The 19,740-nt window shown below is 35.2% G+C and overlaps 2 protein-coding genes across 4 annotated transcripts in view; one reads left to right on the top strand and one right to left on the bottom strand.

Moving 5' to 3' along the window:
* Positions 1-19,452, top strand: part of LOC145731398 (uncharacterized) — a 29,979-nt gene extending 10,527 nt beyond the window's left edge. The window contains exons 2-9 of one of the 2 annotated variants that reach the window (XM_081983167.1): positions 10,447-10,698; positions 11,002-11,172; positions 11,233-11,367; positions 11,643-11,800; positions 14,923-15,231; positions 15,595-15,950; positions 16,005-16,239; positions 18,054-19,452. In XM_081983167.1, coding sequence (XP_081839293.1) covers positions 10,447-10,698; positions 11,002-11,172; positions 11,233-11,367; positions 11,643-11,800; positions 14,923-15,231; positions 15,595-15,950; positions 16,005-16,239; positions 18,054-18,405 — 1,968 coding nt within the window. In that variant the 3' untranslated portion in view covers positions 18,406-19,452. Of the gene's footprint in view, positions 1-10,446; positions 10,699-11,001; positions 11,173-11,232; positions 11,368-11,642; positions 11,801-14,922; positions 15,232-15,594; positions 16,240-18,053 lie in introns of both variants that reach the window. The other variant, XM_081983166.1, reaches the window with a different exon arrangement.
* The window catches only part of hiw (MYC binding protein highwire), a 96,911-nt gene that overhangs the window by 38,716 nt on the left and 38,455 nt on the right, over positions 1-19,740 (bottom strand). The window lies entirely within an intron of this gene.

Genomic DNA, 19,740 nt, shown 5'->3' with positions numbered 1-19,740 from the left:
ACTATTTCCAAAAGTCAAGTTTCTTCAGTAATAAAAGTAAAAATTGTTGGTACCAAATGCTACAATAATACGTCTTGAGAACTAATTTTTAGAAATAAAATAGTCCAGTTGTTGTCCAGTCCAGAAAATTGAGTTGTACACCAATTAAAGTCTTGAAAATATACTTTTGGACTCTCTTTAGTCCTAGTAAAGTCAGTTCTAGCATTAAAAGTCAACTTTTATATTATTTTTAGTAGTAAAAAATGAGTTTCATGCACAATACAATCTTTGTCTTGATTTCCGGACTTTTTTTAGTTCTTGAATGCCAGTTTCAGACACTCAACCAGGATGGCAGTCTGAGAAAGCGAATCATAAGACCATTCCTAGTAGTAAAAAAATTTTTAGACTATTCAGTACAAATTTGGACTTTCACAAGTCTTGGATGTTCAGTTTTAAACTATAAAACGATTTTTTAAATTGAAATTTGGAGAAGTGTATCTTCCTTAGGAAACGTTTTTCAGAAAAATGACATAATGCAAGTCAACTTATTTTTTGATTAGCTATCAAATGGTGAATTATTGACACTTAAAACTGGACCACCCTGTATAATGAATGTTTCAACTAAGTGAGTTATTCACGATTTTTGGGAAAAGTGTACGAAAATTTAGTTTAAATTATAAATTTTTGGGCCTACTATAATAATTGCGGCCATATTGGATTTTGCTCGATCAAAATGACTTTTTTCAATAATTTCTACCTGAGGAACACGAATTTGACGTTCATTTTGCTCTAAGCTCTAACTAGCACTATTTCGGAGATGACCTTTGACAGTTGACAGTTTTCACCCTTGCAAAATGACATTTTGACAAATGACACTTTACGTCATTTTTGTATCATTAACCTGAAAGAATTTAGGCCGTTAAAGTAAATTTTAAAAATTCTAAAGTTTTCTCTAAAAAAATTCAAGAAAAAAAAAAGTTTTTTAAAAATTCAACTCTTTAAATTATTTGACAATTCTAGTTTTTAATTTTTTAAGGTCAAAGGGTGTCTGTTACCGACAGAGTGCATAAAAGGTAAAAGTTGCAATCGAAGTGCGTTTGTGGTAAAATTTTGGGATCTCTAACTTGAAGCGTTCTTGAGATATTTAGCAAAAACTACAAAAAACAAAACTCAACTTTGAGGCCCCCTAGCGGGCAAACGGAGCAACTTAGCCGCGTCCGCTTTACGTCACGTGATAGCCTCATTCATTGGCTATCTACGGTTCTCTGATGCGTTTCTGTTGAATGTTTCAAATAAGCGAGTTATTCGCGATTTTATGGTAAAGTCCACCAAAAATTTTGCTCGATTAGGGGAGTAGTCAAATTAGGGCTGCTAGAGCAAAAACAGTTGAGTATCCAAATTTGACATCAAGTAGAACTAGAATTCTGTTTGTTGCTCAAATTTGGGACACCCTGTATATACGAATGGACTATCAAGAAATAAAGTAAACAAAAAAAATGTGACACTATGAAGTTGAACACCCTGTATAACAACCTGTCAGGTTTATTGAACTAACTAACCGGAATTGTCATCGACTGTTCCAAGCTCGTTGACGACTGAATTATCTCTAATTAAATGAAGTGAAAGGTCTCGTGGTTTGACCTTTTATTATTGTTGGTATAGTGATAGTTAACATCTTGTCAGCTCTGCAAAGTACAACCAGATATTCGTATTAAACACTGTTAATTTATCGTAAAAAAAAGTACCCAGCAATGGCTATTGAAATACGATTTTAGCATGCTGATTGCTTGAAAAAGCGGTACAATGTGTGTGTAGATGTAATTGTTATTCGACAAGGTTTGCCTATTTAATAATCGGTTACACCTTAATAATACAGATTTAAATTTCCTGTTGGGAACAGTTACAGGAAGAACTGATGCACCACAGTTGCAACTTGATTAAATAGGGTTTTGTAAATTTGTATGAAACATCCTGGTATTTTAATTACTATCATAGGCAAATTGCTACAGGAAAAATCAAAGTAAATTGGATGACGTCAAGGCTGAAAAATTGCATTGTTGCTATAATGTGATTAATTGCAGAAGTTTTGATAATTTAGCTGCCAAAATTGCACTTTTTGTAAAAATAGCATATTTTTTGACACACGTTGCTTTGACCCTAAATTAATCCCTTACTTGACAAGATACGTTAAAATGTCATAGAAAACAAAAGATAGAGCAGATTTCAAGCTTTCTAAAAATACCCCAACATGAGTTGATTGATAACACCGTTTGGCCGCTAGAGGGCGTCAAATTTCCTTTACCATAATATCACATATTATATTGTAAATATTTTTTAGTCAGATTTCATGGAATTCTTAATGCGGCCGAGTTCCTGGCAAAGAAATGGTTAAAATGTTAAATTTTAGGTCGAACTCTGTTAGTTTTTGAGATATCAAAAAGCCGACTTCACCAGCGTCTTTTCCAGAAAAATTTAACATAAAATGACACCGAGACGTTAACTGTAACTTGACAAATAAAAAAGTTGTATTTTTTGACGGTTCCATGCCGCCATTTTGAATTTTATGCTAAAAAATTGACTTGCACCTCATTTTAAAGGAAATTTCACGTAGTTTCTAGAAATGACAGACAAAATGGCGTCCCAGGGCGCCATTTTGAATTTTCTGCCAAAATATTGACTTTATTTTCCTTAGGAAGCATCTAATTACCACCCTGTATAAGTAATTTTTTCAACATTTTCTTTGACATTATTGTATTTATCTTTCTAAAGCAATATTTAACAAAATGTCGTCGTACACTTGTTATTTCCTGTTCGCTCATTATTAAAGCTAATCAACCTGGTCTCAGGAAACTCTGCTACGTTTACACCATGTCGTAACCTCCCCCTGGCTTAAAAGTAGTTGGAAACATTGCAGACGCCTGAAACGATCCTGTCTAAAGTAACTCGATACCTCGGAGACCCCCTACATTCGTAACAATATGGTTTCTCGCCTTTTAAATGATTATTCGGAGAAATCGAATTCAATGAACTAGAATCTGTGCCGGTTACATTCAAGATTAGGACTTATTTACCTACCGATAGCTAATGTGGTTAACGGTATATCGACATTCTAAATAATCTAGATTCTTGAGTATATAGTTAAATCTGATCATTTGCAAATCAGTACTAAAGCACTTTTCGTTCAGAACTCCGCCCTACTATCGACTTTGACTTTCAAAACTAATCGCTTTTTAATAGGCACCCATCCAATTTTCGCACACATATTGGATGGTATTGGAAAGATGCCACATGTTGTGAAATTTTCGTTACTATTTGTATAGTTTATAGTCACAATAATATTATTATTTGGCTATTATGTATCATATACCTATACGAATAAACAGCTCACGCACCTGTTGAACTGCCAAAAACACAGTTTGTAAGAACAGTCAGGGACAAAATCGACTGTAAAACCCACTTGGATTTAGAAAATGACTGTTTTAAGCACATTTTTAGAATCCTCATTAAATTTCCTATATAATGACATAAAAAAATCCTACAAAATTTGGTACAGTCAGGGAGAAAAGTGGTATCAAAGTTTGAACTGCCAAAAACACAGTTTGTAAGAACAGTCAGTCACAAAATCGACTGTAAAACCCACTTGGATCTAGAAAATGACTGTTTTAAGCACATTTTTAGAATCCTCATTAAATTTCCTATATAATGACATAAGAAACACTACAAAATTTGGTACAGTCAGGGAGAAAAGTTGTATCAAAGTTTGAACTGCCAAAAACACAGTTTGTAAGAACAGTCAGGCACAAAATCGCCTGTAAAACCCACTTGGATCTAGAAAATGACTGCTTTAAGCACATTTTTAGAATCCTCATTAAATTGCCTATATAATGACATAAAAAAATCCTACAAAATTTGGTACAGTCAGGGAGAAAAGTGGTATCAAAGTTTGAACTGCCAAAAACACAGTTTGTAAGAACAGTCAGTCACAAAATCGACTGTAAAACCCACTTGGATCTAGAAAATGACTGTTTTAAGCACATTTTTAGAATCCTCATTAAATTTCCTATATAATGACATAAAAAAATCCTACAAAATTTGGTACAGTCAGGGAGAAAAGTGGTATCAAAGTTTGAACTGCCAAAAACACAGTTTGTAAGAACAGTCAGGCACAAAATCGCCTGTAAAACCCACTTGGATCTAGAAAATGACTGCTTTAAGCACATTTTTAGAATCCTCATTAAATTTCCTATATAATGACATAAAAAAATCCTACAAAATTTGGTACAGTCAGGGAGAAAAGTGGTATCAAAGTTTGAACTGCCAAAAACACAGTTTGTAAGAACAGTCAGTCACAAAATCGACTGTAAAACCCACTTGGATCTAGAAAATGACTGTTTTAAGCACATTTTTAGAATCCTCATTAAATTTCCTATATAATGACATAAGAAACACTACAAAATTTGGTACAGTCAGGGAGAAAAGTTGTATCAAAGTTTGAACTGCCAAAAACACAGTTTGTAAGAACAGTCAGGCACAAAATCGCCTGTAAAACCCACTTGGATCTAGAAAATGACTGCTTTAAGCACATTTTTAGAATCCTCATTAAATTGCCTATATAATGACATAAAAAAATCCTACAAAATTTGGTACAGTCAGGGAGAAAAGTTGTATCAAAGTTTGAACTGCCAAAAACACAGTTTGTAAGAACAGTCAGGGACAAAATCGACTGTAAAACCCACTTGGATTTAAAAAATGACTGTTTTAAGCACATTTTTAGAATCCTCATTAAATTTCCTATATAATGACGCAAAAAATGTTACAAAATTTGGTACAGTCAGGGAGAAAAGTGGTATCAAAGTTTGAACTGCCAAAAACACAGTTTGTAAGAACAGTCAGGCACAAAATCGCCTGTAAAACCCACTTGGATCTAGAAAATGACTGTTTTAAGCACATTTTTAGAATCCTCATTAAATTTCCTATATAATGACATAAAAAAATCCTACAAAATTTGGTACAGTCAGGGAGAAAAGTGGTATCAAAGTTTGAACTGCCAAAAACACAGTTTGTAAGAACAGTCAGGGACAAAATCGACTGTAAAACCCACTTGGATCTAGAAAATGACTGTTTTAAGCACATTTTTAGAATCCTTATTAAATTTCCTATATAATGACATAAGAAACACTACAAAATTTGGTACAGTCAGGGAGAAAAGTGGTATCAAAGTTTGAACTGCCAAAAACACAGTTTGTAAGAACAGTCAGGGACAAAATCGCCTGTAAATCCCACTTGGATTTAGAAAATGACTGTTTTAAGCACATTTTTAGAATCCTCATTAAATTTCCTATATAATGACATAAAAAAATCCTACAAAATTTGGTACAGTCAGGGAGAAAAGTTGTATCAAAGTTTGAACTGCCAAAAACACAGTTTGTAAGAACAGTCAGGGACAAAATCGACTGTAAAACCCACTTGGATCTAGAAAATGACTGTTTTAAGCACATTTTTAGAATCCTCATTAAATTTCCTATATAATGACATAAAAAAATCCTACAAAATTTGGTACAGTCAGGGAGAAAAGTTGTATCAAAGTTTGAACTGCCAAAAACACAGTTTGTAAGAACAGTCAGGGACAAAATCGACTGTAAAACCCACTTGGATTTAAAAAATGACTGTTTTAAGCACATTTTTAGAATCCTCATTAAATTTCCTATATAATGACGCAAAAAATGTTACAAAATTTGGTACAGTCAGGGAGAAAAGTGGTATCAAAGTTTGAACTGCCAAAAACACAGTTTGTAAGAACAGTCAGGCACAAAATCGCCTGTAAAACCCACTTGGATCTAGAAAATGACTGTTTTAAGCACATTTTTAGAATCCTCATTAAATTTCCTATATAATGACATAAAAAAATCCTACAAAATTTGGTACAGTCAGGGAGAAAAGTATCAAAGTTTGAACTGCCAAAAACACAGTTTGTAAGAACAGTCAGGCACAAAATCGCCTGTAAAACCCACTTGGATCTAGAAAATGACTGTTTTAAGCACATTTTTAGAATCCTCATTAAATTTCCTATATAATGACATAAGAAACACTACAAAATTTGGTACAGTCAGGGAGAAAAGTGGTATCAAAGTTTGAACTGCCAAAAACACAGTTTGTAAGAACAGTCAGGCACAAAATCGCCTGTAAAACCCACTTGGATCTAGAAAATGACTGTTTTAAGCACATTTTTAGAATAAACAGCTCACGCACCTGTATGGAAATTATCAACTTTGATACTTCCGTTTTCTACATTGAAGTCGAAACGGCCATCCTAACTGTATCTTTACAACCACAACCAGCTTGAATGAACCCGTTGTTACGACCAGTTTGCTTTCCTCACCAATAATTGTTAAGATTACTCTTGTAAACAAATTCAATTTTAAAATTGTAAAGTCCCTGTAAAACCAGTTTATGCCTATTCAGATTTTCAAATCTTGGCAAATAAACATTGGTAGCAAGTAGAAGGGACTGTGTTTACTTAAGAGACCTTAAATTGAACTTGGCAATTTATAGGATTCAGTAAAGTGGTTTTTTACAATCCTGTAAAGCTAATGGTTGTTTATGGTGGTTTACTTCGAAATTTGGATCTCGGAGAAGCCTGTACTCCTGTACAGATAGTAATAGTCAAAAGTTCAAATTTCAGTCGTTTTTAGAAAAATAAATGTACGTAATAAAAAATATTAAGTAAAAAAATAATAATTGGATATAAAAAACTTATTATTTTTGTAATTTTACTAGTCAACCATACGAAAAATATACAGCTTATATAAAAACATCAAGAATACACAGAGTGAGCCACAAGATGGCTATGTTTGATCAGTGGATTACATTTCATGTAACATGTTGTATGGTTAACTTGACCAGTTATTTAATTATTAAAGAAAACTTAGCTGATCTTACAACAAAGGGTTAATTTCAATTCGTGGCATGTGTGGAACAATATTTTAGGCGATCGGTGTCGGTCTCCTTTGTTGCAACACAACCACGAAGGATATTACGCAGCCTGAATGATAATACTTTGTAAATAACGTTTAAACAATAACAATAAAATGAATGACCGCGTTATCGTACCCAATTACGATAATGGGACGTTGATAAGGCAAATTGTGAACGTTGAAAACATAAATTTTCTACAGAGCGGAAAATAAATCCCGACCAGAAATTCCGCACGTCCCAAAAACATCCAGAAAATTCGCCAGAACTAAATTTAGAGTTTTAACCTTTTGATTCTTTAAATCGGTGTGTGTGCGGCTTGAGTTACACACTGTTGCCACAATTTGTTAAAGTTTAGTATACAAAATCGATAATTGTTGATCAGGAACTAAATTATTGAAGAAGTACCACATTTCAACCAAACAAACCAAGTCACTCGACGCATAGGGCTGGAATAGGCAGCTTTTGAAAAACTGAGAAAAACCCTTAAAGTAAACTGCTTGTAATACGTAAATTCAAATAACGAAAAGTGCAATAGAAATGCTGGAAAAAACTAAAAGAGACAGAATGCAGAACATAACACAAAATCCAAGTGAAATTGGGCTGGACACGTTCCTCGCACTAAAGACAACCGATGGCCAAGAAGAATCCTGGAATGGAGACTCAGAATAGCAGAGGAGGACAACGTTAAATGTGTGGCAGAAAACTGGATTAGCACCGAGCAAGACAGAAAACAGAAGAAGAAGTCACCTGGAGGAAGACTGATGTCCAGCAGTGGACGAGAAATGGCTGATGATGATGACCATAGTGTATTGATTTTTGGATATCACAAAATTTATGCATATTAGCCAATGCCAATCCATTCTACTTTTCTTTTCTCATAGTATTCCTCAGATAAGCAATGTTGCCAGGTCTACCGTTGGAACGGTATATCTACCGTTTTTTTGGTTCTTCCACTGTTCTGTTTTTAAAATATAATTTGCTGTTTTTGATATTATTGCCATTATGTGGGTTCTGAAATATTTTATATACTGCGAATAGCCAAATCCACATGTTTTATTTTGCAGTGTTATTTCAAATTTAACACCGCTTTTCTCCCTCACTGTACTAAAGTTTTTACTGGTTTTTTCAAGCTACAAAATAGGACAATTAATAAGGATTCTAAAAATGCGCTTAAAATAATCATTTTCTCACTCCAAGTGGGTTTTACAGGCGATTTTGTCCCTGACTGTTCTTACAAACTGTGTTTTTGGGAGTTCAAACTTTGATACCACTTTTCTCCCTGACTGTACCAAATTTTGTAGTGTTTTTTATGTCATTATATAGGAAATTTAATGAGGATTCTAAAAATGTGCTTAAAACAGTCATTTTCTCACTCCAAGTGGGTTTTACAGGCGATTTTGTGCCTGACTGTTCTTACAAGCTGTGTTTTTGGCAGTTCAAACTTTGATACCACTTTTCTCCCTGACTGTACCAAATTTTGTAGTGTTTTTTATGTCATTATATAGGAAATTTAATGGGGATTCTAAAAATGAGCTTAAAATAGTCATTTTCTAAATCCAAGTGGGTTTTACAGGCGATTTTGTCCCTGACACTTGTCTGTTGGCACGTTTGCTGTCAACTTCATTTCTCGTTTTTCGTTGCTTTTCAATTTCGCTGTCTCAATAGTGACAGTTATTAGCAAAATGACATGCTTAGTAAGCTTGATACAAACTACAAAATAATTACACTAAGTCGACAAACTGTACTTTTCTGACCTCGTTACAATTTCTTGACCAAAATACGACCGCGCCCAACGAATTACACGTCAATAAATTATACAAAACCTAATTAACCAGACCTGATTTTAAACTACTTGTTGAGTAAACCGCATTGAACCTGTTAAATAAACCTGTTCCTTAAGGTCCTCGGGGTCTTATTTGCATTCAAATGGTTAGGGCTTTAACCCATATTCACACACGACTGTTTTGTTTGGGCCTGGGCTTAGTGAAATCATCATCAGTCAGGTTGTTAATCTTCAACTGACGTAAAGTACATTCTGTTTATTTAAAGGAAATATTTGCTTACAATCCGACACATTTGGAGAGGGAATCTCCAACTAGTAATCAGAGAAATAGATACATCCATTGGCCACAAGTCAGAAAACGTCATAGTCACGTGAGCATGTCAACAAAACTTGACATTTACTATTTCTGAGTTGGAAACCAGCCAGGAATTGCCTCTGCGAACAGACTTAAGAAGTGTCAGAAATTTGTCAATCATTTCAGTTGTCAAAACTGTCAAAATTCAAAGCCAAAATTGTTTCAAATTTAAGAATAGACGAAACAAAAGTAACTTCAGAAAATGTCAAAATCTGGCTATCCATTGACGTATAAAAGTCCTAGACAAGAGTAGGAAATCAGCAAAGAGTGTCAAAAGAGTTGAGCTGGATAACTCGTTTGACTTTGACGCCCCCTATAGGCAAAACCTTAGCATCAACCAACCAACTTTTATACATCAATAGAAAGCCTGTTTCATTGGCTATCCATTGACGTATAAAAGTCCTGAACAAGTATAGGAAATAATCAAGTTATTCAAAGTTAAAGCAAAGAGCGTCAAAATGGTTGAGCTGGCTAACTCGCTTGACTTTGATTGTAAAATACACGTTATCGGACGTTGGTAATGCAATTCCGGACTTGCAACACTGTAAAGGGTAAATGACACCTGTCAAAATCAGTCACGTGAAATTTCTGTTCAAACGTTGAAAATTTGGTAAATTAAATCTAGAGATTAGTTGCCAAAGTTAAAGTTGTAAGAAACATTTCACGTGACCTAGATAAGACAATTTCTGAGCTTGCAACTCTGTAAAGGCCATTTATTGACACCTGTCAAAACTGTCACGTGATCTGAAAAAAAATTTGAAAATCTGAAAAGCTCTAAAAGTTGAAATTGTAAAATACACGTTATCGTACATTGATAATCCAATTCTGAGCATGAATGATTGTAAAGGGTAATTGACACCAAATTAAGATTTGACAGTTGCCAAAGTTGAAACCTGTCAAAACAATCACGTGACTTTTAAAATGTAGGTTAAACTTAACAAATTTGGTAAATTTAATTTAGATAGTTGCAAAGGTTAAAATTATAAGAGACAAATGTCTGTTTGAGTTGTCAGAACTGTCATTCTATGGATGGAAACTGTGTAATTTCAACGTCAAAATGCAATTGTCAAGACTTTAAGCTAAAACTGTTCAAAATTATTACAAAATTTAATTGAGTTGCACAAAAATCAAAATTCAGAAAGAAAAGTGTCAAAACTGTCATTTTGTGGTTACGTCATCGTACAAAATTATGTAACTATACAGATAAGCTTCTGGCAACATTGCCCCGAAGTTTTGACCTACTAGACTTTTTAGTATAGATTGTCTATCTTTGTCTCGCGCATGCAATTATCATTGGCTCTCTGTCAGTTACACGGTTTCCCTTCTTTCGCACTTAACTGAGCTGTTGTTGCAGGAACTCGTGCTACAACCAGACCACATCCCCAAGGAATCAACGGAAATTTTCATTACCGGAGGCAGAACGATTACTTTTTCCCCCAAAACATTCAATAATCTACAAGCTTTGGCATTGCTGCGACTAGATGGAGTGAAGAACGTCGTTTTGGCCAGCAAATCATTCTACAACGTCCACGCCTTAAGTCTGTTAGTCCAGATTGTCAACTGTGACGATTTGCTGATTGAAACTCACGCTTTTGAAGATATGCAAGTATGTTTTAAGTTATATATAGAAGAATCTTCAATATGCTATTTAAACTGTCCAAAAGCCTTCCAAACACTCTTCAGGTAGTTTAGAAATACAGAAACTCCAAAATGCTTAGAAGAGATGCTTTTAGAACACTCTAAAGGCTTCCAAATGATCTTCAACTAATCTAAAAGCTCCCAAAAGATCTTTTCTACGAAGGAAAATGATGAAAACGCTTTTTTGTCACGTTTTCAGTGTTTTTTAATCCGGATTCTAGACTCTAGATACAGCTATGATTGGGTGGTTTGATGTAAAATGTTTTCGCAGGGATCCCTGTCCATTGAAGTGTACGAAGCCAGAAACGTGAAATTGAAGGAATCTCCATTCAGTAACCTCAGCAATGCGACTTTCCAGAATGTCCAGTCGATGGTGTTGGATAAAGGCGCTTTTGAAATCAGAAACTTGGGCAGTATAGGAAGACACGGACCTGTTTCGGTGGTGAGTGAAATTTAAGTGAAAGTTTTCAAGGCAAATTTAAAGTTTTTGTATTTTTCCAAGGTGTTTTTTGTAAACGTGCGCCTTGGGCTGATTCCTAGCGAGGTTTTTCGCACGTCCTTAGCACAGATCGCATTCAGGGACAGTTACATCGAAGGAATTGGGTTTGAGGCGTTTAAATCTGCTGAAATGTCTTCGGTAAGTATCTGCAGTACATAATAATTGGTTACATTTGCTCTTATACTTATCTCTTGTCCACGACCTGAAGGTTTTGAAGGATTTTCTATTTAATATACCGGGTGGATCAAAAAAGCTATATTTTTATTAAAAAGTAATTCCTGCAAAACCTTCAGGTCGTAGACTATAAGTTTCATAATTTGACATTTCTCGATAAAGTCAATAGTTGATGAGATAAGGATAAGAGTAAATGTAACCTATTTGGTATCTGAATCTGCAGAATTACTCTTTTTTAGGTTTTAATGGTGAACACAACAATAGGACGAATAGGTCGTGGCGCTTTTACGGACCGCACTCTTGTGGTTGATTTTAGAATTATCAAGTGTTCCATCGACCAGTTAGAGTCTAAGGCTATCATGGCGGGAATGGCCAACTTAACCATCAACTACTCTAAGTAATTAACCGTACCTTTATTATACAGAGTGTTTGATGGTATATGCGCGGGGTTTCAGGATATTCGTACAAAAATATGAAGAAAGAAGCTTCTATTAACTTGTCCTCTAAAATGATGCATTTTAGATGCCGGGTGTTGAAATTGACAAACAATTTGCATGTTACTTTTTTTGGTGCACCCTGTCTGTTTAGCACCCGATTTTCTGTTGCCTAACATATTCTGATAGAAGACTTTAAGACAAACATTTTGGTTTGTTTCCGGTCAATGTAGTACTAAAAATAACCGAGTTAGAGCGCTTCAAGCGTTTAGCACCTCATGCCACAAAAAAAGATACAAAGCCGTTTATATTTTGTGGCACACCCTGTATATTTGTTAACCGATTTTCTATTGCTTAACATATTCTGATAGAGGGCTTCAAGGCAAACATTTTGGCTTTTTTCCCGACTCAATAATTCTAAAAATAACCGAGTTATGGCGCTGCAAGCGTTCAGCTTCTCATGCTACAATAAGAGGAATTATGCAGGTTACTTTTTGTGCTACATCCTGTATATTTGGTAACCAGTTTTCTGATGCTTAGCAGAGTTGGATAAAGGGCTTCAAAACACACATTTGGCATTTGTCCGGTCCTTGAGACTTTATCCTTGACTGTTCTTTCAAACTGGGTTTCTGGCAGTTCAAACTTTGACACCGCTTTTCTGCCTGACTGTACCAAATTTTGTAGGGTTTTTTATGTCATTGGATAGATAATTTAATGAGGATTCCAAAAATGTGTTTAAAACAAGCATTTTCTCACTCCAAGTAGGTTTTACAGGCGATTTTGTCCCTGACTGTTCTTACAAACTGTGTTTCTGGCAGTTCAAACTTTGACACCGCTTTTCTCCCTGACTGTACCAAATTTTGTAGTGTTTTTTATGTCATTGGATAGAAAATTTAATGAGCTTTCCAAAAATGTGTTTAAAACAACCATTTTCTCACTCCAAGTAGGTTTTACAGGCGATTTTGTCCCTGACTGTCCTTTCAAACTGTGTTTCTGGCAGTTCAACCTTTGACACCGCTTTTCTCCCTGACTGTACCAAATTTTGTAGTGTTTTTTATGTCATTGGATAGAAAATTTAATGAGGATTCCAAAAATGTGTTTAAAACAACCATTTTCTCACTTCTAGTGGGTTTTACTAGCCATTTTATTGTTGACTGTTCTTTCAAACTGTGTTTCTGGCAGTTCAAACTTTGATACCGCTTTTCTCCCTGACTGTACCAAATTTTGTAGTGTTTTTTATGTCATTGGATAGAAAATTTAATGAGGATTCCAAAAATGTGTTTAAAACAAGCATTTTCTCACTTCTAGTGGGTTTTACTAGCCATTTTATCCTTGACTGTTCTTTCAAACTTGGTTTCTAGTAGTTTAAACTTTGACAGCGCTTTTCTGCCTGACTGTACCAAATTTTGTAGGGTTTTTTATGTCATTGGATAGATAATTTAATGAGGATTCCAAAAATGTGTTTAAAACAAGCATTTTCTCACTCCAAGTAGGTTTTACAGGCGATTTTGTCCCTGACTGTTCTTACAAACTGTGTTTCTGGCAGTTCAAACTTTGACAGCGCTTTTCTGCCTGACTGTACCAAATTTTGTAGGGTTTTTTATGTCATTGGATAGATAATTTAATGAGGATTCCAAAAATGTGTTTAAAACAACCATTTTCTCACTCCAAGTAGGTTTTACAGGCGATTTTGTCCCTGACTGTTCTTACAAACTGTGTTTCTGGCAGTTCAAACTTTGACAGCGCTTTTCTGCCTGACTGTACCAAATTTTGTAGTGTTTTTTATGTCATTGGATAGATAATTTAATGAGGATTCCAAAAATGTGTTTAAAACAACCATTTTCTCACTCCAAGTAGGTTTTACAGGCGATTTTGTCCCTGACTGTCCTTTCAAACTGTGTTTCTGGCAGTTCAACCTTTGACACCGCTTTTCTCCCTGACTGTACCAAATTTTGTAGGGTTTTTTATGTCATTGGATAGATAATTTAATGAGGATTCCAAAAATGTGTTTAAAACAAGCATTTTCTCACTCCAAGTAGGTTTTACAGGCGATTTTGTCCCTGACTGTTCTTACAAACTGTGTTTCTGGCAGTTCAAACTTTGACACCGCTTTTCTCCCTGACTGTACCAAATTTTGTAGTGTTTTTTATGTCATTGGATAGAAAATTTAATGAGCTTTCCAAAAATGTGTTTAAAACAACCATTTTCTCACTCCAAGTAGGTTTTACAGGCGATTTTGTCCCTGACTGTCCTTTCAAACTGTGTTTCTGGCAGTTCAACCTTTGACACCGCTTTTCTCCCTGACTGTACCAAATTTTGTAGTGTTTTTTATGTCATTGGATAGAAAATTTAATGAGGATTCCAAAAATGTGTTTAAAACAACCATTTTCTCACTTCTAGTGGGTTTTACTAGCCATTTTATTGTTGACTGTTCTTTCAAACTGTGTTTCTGGCAGTTCAAACTTTGATACCGCTTTTCTCCCTGACTGTACCAAATTTTGTAGTGTTTTTTATGTCATTGGATAGAAAATTTAATGAGGATTCCAAAAATGTGTTTAAAACAAGCATTTTCTCACTTCTAGTGGGTTTTACTAGCCATTTTATCCTTGACTGTTCTTTCAAACTTGGTTTCTAGTAGTTTAAACTTTGACAGCGCTTTTCTGCCTGACTGTACCAAATTTTGTAGGGTTTTTTATGTCATTGGATAGATAATTTAATGAGGATTCCAAAAATGTGTTTAAAACAAGCATTTTCTCACTCCAAGTAGGTTTTACAGGCGATTTTGTCCCTGACTGTTCTTACAAACTGTGTTTCTGGCAGTTCAAACTTTGACAGCGCTTTTCTGCCTGACTGTACCAAATTTTGTAGTGTTTTTTATGTCATTGGATAGATAATTTAATGAGGATTCCAAAAATGTGTTTAAAACAACCATTTTCTCACTCCAAGTAGGTTTTACAGGCGATTTTGTCCCTGACTGTCCTTTCAAACTGTGTTTCTGGCAATTCAAACTTTAATTCCTGCGCATATATTATGAAACACCCTGCATAATCACTACCGAACTTTTGCTTAACGACTAAATTAATAGGATCACGGATATCAACACTAAAGCAATCGTAAGCACGGTAGCCAAAGTGGAAATGACGGGCAACGAGATCTTCAACTTTAGTCCCGGAGCAGTGATCATCCAAAACTGGAATCGGATCGTTATGGACCAGAACATTATCAGGAATTTGCACTTGGATTTCATTTTACCTTCTTCGGGAAGCGAGGTGGAGCTGTTTTCCTTCAAAGGCAACGCAATCTACAACGCCATGGAAGGAAGTTTGAGTTTCGTACAAAAAGTGGATAACGCCAAACTGATTTTCGACGACAACTTTTTCAACTTGTCCTGCGGGTTAGTAAAGTTATAACAAAAAATAGCTGTTGAACGAGAAGAGGCAGTTGGGAAAATGACTCTTCCTACCAAAGTTAAAGAGACAATTTGATCCTTGAATATCAGGAGTTTTATTGGTTGGTTGCCATATCTCAAACCACATCAAATATTTGTTTTAAAACATCAGTTTAGAGTTAATAAGGATTGATATCTTCCAATGATTAAGAGACGAATTTAAAACACTTTTTGGCTCAAAAGAAGTAAACAATAATTGTAAGAAATTAGTTTATATTTGACTTTGAAAAGTGGATTGGCAATTTTTACTTTAAAATTAAATAAAATAAGAGACAACCGGCAACATCTTTAACTGGTATTTTTTTTTAGTTGTGACTTGAGTGAATGGGTGTTCAAAGTTACGAATTCAACTCCAGACTACATCACAGACACCAGCTTTTGCACCGTGGACGAGTCGTTGTCTCAGTGTTTCTCCCTGCCGGTAGGCATCATCAACATGCGCAACTTTACCGAAATAACGTGCTTCAACAATACGGTCTGCGAACCGTACAATGGAGAAACCAAAACTATCAACACCACGGGAAGGATCTTTGCCGACGAGGATCACCCGGAGAAACGCACTTGGTTGATCGTCATCGTGGTGGTAATCAGTCTGTTCATTTTAGTGTTGCTTGGTACTTTCGTGGCTTTGATGATTCGCGGTAGCCGTTGGTTGAAGAGAAAAGGTTTCTGTCCTCAATCAAGTAAAAGAAAAACTGTTACAAGCTGCTCTGTTGCAGGTTACTTCCGCAATAATTATTACAACAACAATCAAAGCAACGAAGAGGAGAACACGATTGTTACCGTGGAAACTGAGAATGAAAAGCTGGAGATTCCGGAAGAGTTGACTATGGAATTTTTACACGAACTGTCCAGAAGATTGGACGACCCCAACACTCATCAAGATGCCAGCGAAATGATTGAAAGACTGTACGAAATGTTTATAGTAGATGAAAGCTACGAGAACAATAATAGGTAAGATAATATCGCTGAAATAATAAACCCTTACAGTGTTGCCAGCTCAAAAATATGTATTGAGGATAAATGTGCTTAAAACAGTCATTTTCTACATCCAAGTGGGTTTTACAGGCCATTTTGTCCCTGACGGTTCTTACAAACTGTGTTTTTGGCAGTTCAAACTTTGATACCACTTTTCTCCCTGACTGTACCAAGTTTTGTAGTGTTTTTCAGGCTGTCAAATAGGAAATTTAATGAGGATTCTAAAAATGTGCTTAAAACAGTTATTTTCTAAATCCAAGTGGGTTTTACAGGCGATTTTGTCCCTGACTGTTCTTACAAACTGTGTTTTTGGCAGTTCAAACTTTGATACCACTTTTCTCCCTGACTGTACCAAGTTTTGTAGTGTTTTTCAGGCTGTCAAATAGGAAATTTAATGAGGATTCTAAAAATGTGCTTAAAACAGTTATTTTCTAAATCCAAGTGGGTTTTACAGTCGATTTTGTCCCTGACTGTTCTTACAAACTGTGTTTTTGGCAGTTCAAACTTTGATACAACTTTTCTCCCTGACTGTACCAAATTTTGTAGTGTTTTTTTATGTTGTTATATAGGAAATTTAATGAGGATTCTAAAAATGTGCTTAAAACAGTAATTTTCTCACTTCAAGTGGGTTTTACAGGCGATTTTGTCCCTGACGGTTCTTACAAACTGTGTTTTTGGCAGTTCAAACTTTGATACCACTTTTCTATCTGACTGTACCAAATTTTTTAGTGTTTTTTATGTCGTTATATAGGAAATTTAATGAGGATTCTAAAAATGTGCCTAAAACAGTCATTTTCTCACCCCAAGTGGGCATTACAGGCGATTTTTTCCCTGACTGTCCTCTTAAATTTTGTTTCTGACAATTCAAACTGAGACCACTTTTTTGCCTGACTTTACCTGATTTTGTACTATTTTTTTATGTCATTAGATAGGAAATTTAATGAAGATTCCAAAAATGTATTCAAAACATTTATTTTCTCACCCCAAGTAGACTTTGCAGGCGATTTTGTCCCAGACTGTCCTTTCAAACTGTGTTTCTGGCAGTTCAAAAATTGATTTTGCGTCTTACAATTTGAACTTTTGCAACTATCTCTAATATAAACTAAAAATTGGTAAATTAAATATCTAAATTTAATTTACCAAATTTTTAAAAGTCACGTGACTGTTTTGACAGGTGTCAACTACCTTTTACAGTGTTGCAAGCTCATAATTGCATTATCACGGTCATGTGACATGTTTCTTACAATTTCAACTTTAGCAACTGTCAAAATTTAATTTACCAATTTTTTAACGTTTAATCTACATTTTAAAAGTCACGTGACTGTTTTGACAGGCGTCAACCACCCTTTACAGTGTTGCAAGCTCATAATTGCATTATCACGGTCACGTGACATGTTTCTTACAACTTTAACTTTAGCAACTGTCAAAATTTAATTTACCAAATTTTCAACGTTTGAACTAAAATTTAAAAGTCACGTGACTGATTTTGACAGATGCCAATTACCCTTTACAGTGTTGCAAGCTTAGAAATGCATTATCAACGTCCGAGTCAAGCAAGTTAGCCAGGTCAACCATTTTGACACTCTTTGCTTAAACTTTGAATAACTTGCTTATTTCCTACACTTGTTCAGGACATATATACGTCAATGGATAGCCAATGAAACAGGCTTTCTATTGATGTATAAAAGTTGGTTGGTTGGGTGCTAAGTTTTTGCCTATAGGGGGCGTCAAAGTCAAGCGAGTTATCCAGCTCATTTCTCTCTCAAACTAAGCGATAATCTATGTTACAGGGAAGAGGAAGCCCATTTGTATGAGGAACTGGGCAACCTAAATTTGCAAATCCCTCCGCCTCCCTACGAAGAACAGTCCCCGGTTGCAATTCAACCCTCCGCCAGTCCGAGAGGTATCTTGAAGTTGATGGAGGAGAAGTTCAGCAACGATCTCCCTCAAAACGCGAAAACGGCGAGCACCAAGACGATTTTGACTTCGGATTATTCAGAACCGCTGGACAAGGATGTTCACTTGTACTCGGAACTGCGACAAAAAGACGAGGCCAAAAAGGAGAGCCTCAGATCGAACGGTTCGATGACGATGAGGCCTTTGCCTGACAAGCCTCAGGCTGGTCCTTCGAGCAAAATGTGATTATGTGTTTGTTTGTACTTGAGTGAAATAATTTGAAGACTTATCAATAAGTTAGTCACGTTGACTGACTGAATGGAGTGACCGTGTGATAAAAATAGTGTAAAAGCTTGTCACTGAGATTGTACAGGGTGGTTACATTCAGTGAGAGTCAACTTTGACGCCCTCTAGCGGCTAAACGAGGCAACTTAGCCATTCAACGTCACGTGATAGCCCCATTCATTAGCTTCCATTTGTTATACGGTGCTTTTATACAGGGTGTCAAATAAGCGAATTATAAACGATTTTCTGGAAAAGTGCACCGAAATTTCGCTCAAATTGGGAATTTCTGCTTTCAATGAGGGTGGTCAAAGTAAGACTGTTAGAGCAAAAACAATTGATAATCAATACAAATATTTGACTTTGAATATGACAATTACAGGGTGGTTTAATATACCAATTTGTAAACCCTGAAATTCCCTTTAACCATCCTGTATAGTGTTTTTTTCCTAAAATGTCGAATAACTGAGTTATTTACTGTCAAAACTGAATTGTTTGCTGTATAGTTTGAATTTGACAGTTTTAACCTTGACAGTCCATAACTCTGTTATTTTGACGGTTACAGGGAGGTTCAATATATCAATTTGTAGCCCTTAAAATTGTTTTTTGACCACTCTTTTTTGAAAAAGTTCAAGAGATAAGGATAAGAGCAAATGTAACCAATCAACCTGTACTTTCAGTGCAAAATATAGGCAATTAGGCTGTGTTTAAGCCAAATTTTGAATGGCTTATGGAAAAGCTTAAAAATATATTTGAGTCATAACAATAATCTCGATCACACGATGATAATAATAAAAATGTATGAGAATAATAAAAATGTATATTTTTTTTCTGTTTTGGTAATTTCACTTGCCTTACTGTGATAATGTATAGAAGAGATCTTGCTCTAGACTAGGTTAATTCTGTATATTTTGTATTTTAATAAAATACTCTTCTAATTATTATAATATATTAAATTAGAGGTTTATATTAATTTTTTACCAGCAAAATAAACGTACGTTTGTAAACAAATTCATTAGTTTATTTTTATTATACATAATAAAAATTTCACACTGTTAACTCAAAGCAAAATGTCTGAAGTTTGACGCCCTCTAGCGGACAAACAGTACAACTTAGACTGGTCCTGTTAACGTCACGTGATAGTCCTATTCGTTAGCTACCTACGATCATCTGGTGTGTCTGTACGGAATGTTTCAAATAATCAAGTTAGTCAAGAAAAATGCGCGGTAATTTTGTCCAAATGAAGGTTTTTCTTGGCCTACTATACTGACCGCCGCCATATTGGATTTAGACGTGTCA

Source organism: Ips typographus, linkage group LG7, assembly GCF_016097725.1.
Source record: "Ips typographus isolate SLU linkage group LG7, UJ_Ityp_2.0, whole genome shotgun sequence".
Lineage (NCBI taxonomy): Eukaryota > Metazoa > Arthropoda > Insecta > Coleoptera > Curculionidae > Ips > Ips typographus.
The sequence above is the reverse complement of the archived record's forward strand: the minus strand, read 5'-3'. Positions and strand labels throughout refer to the sequence as shown.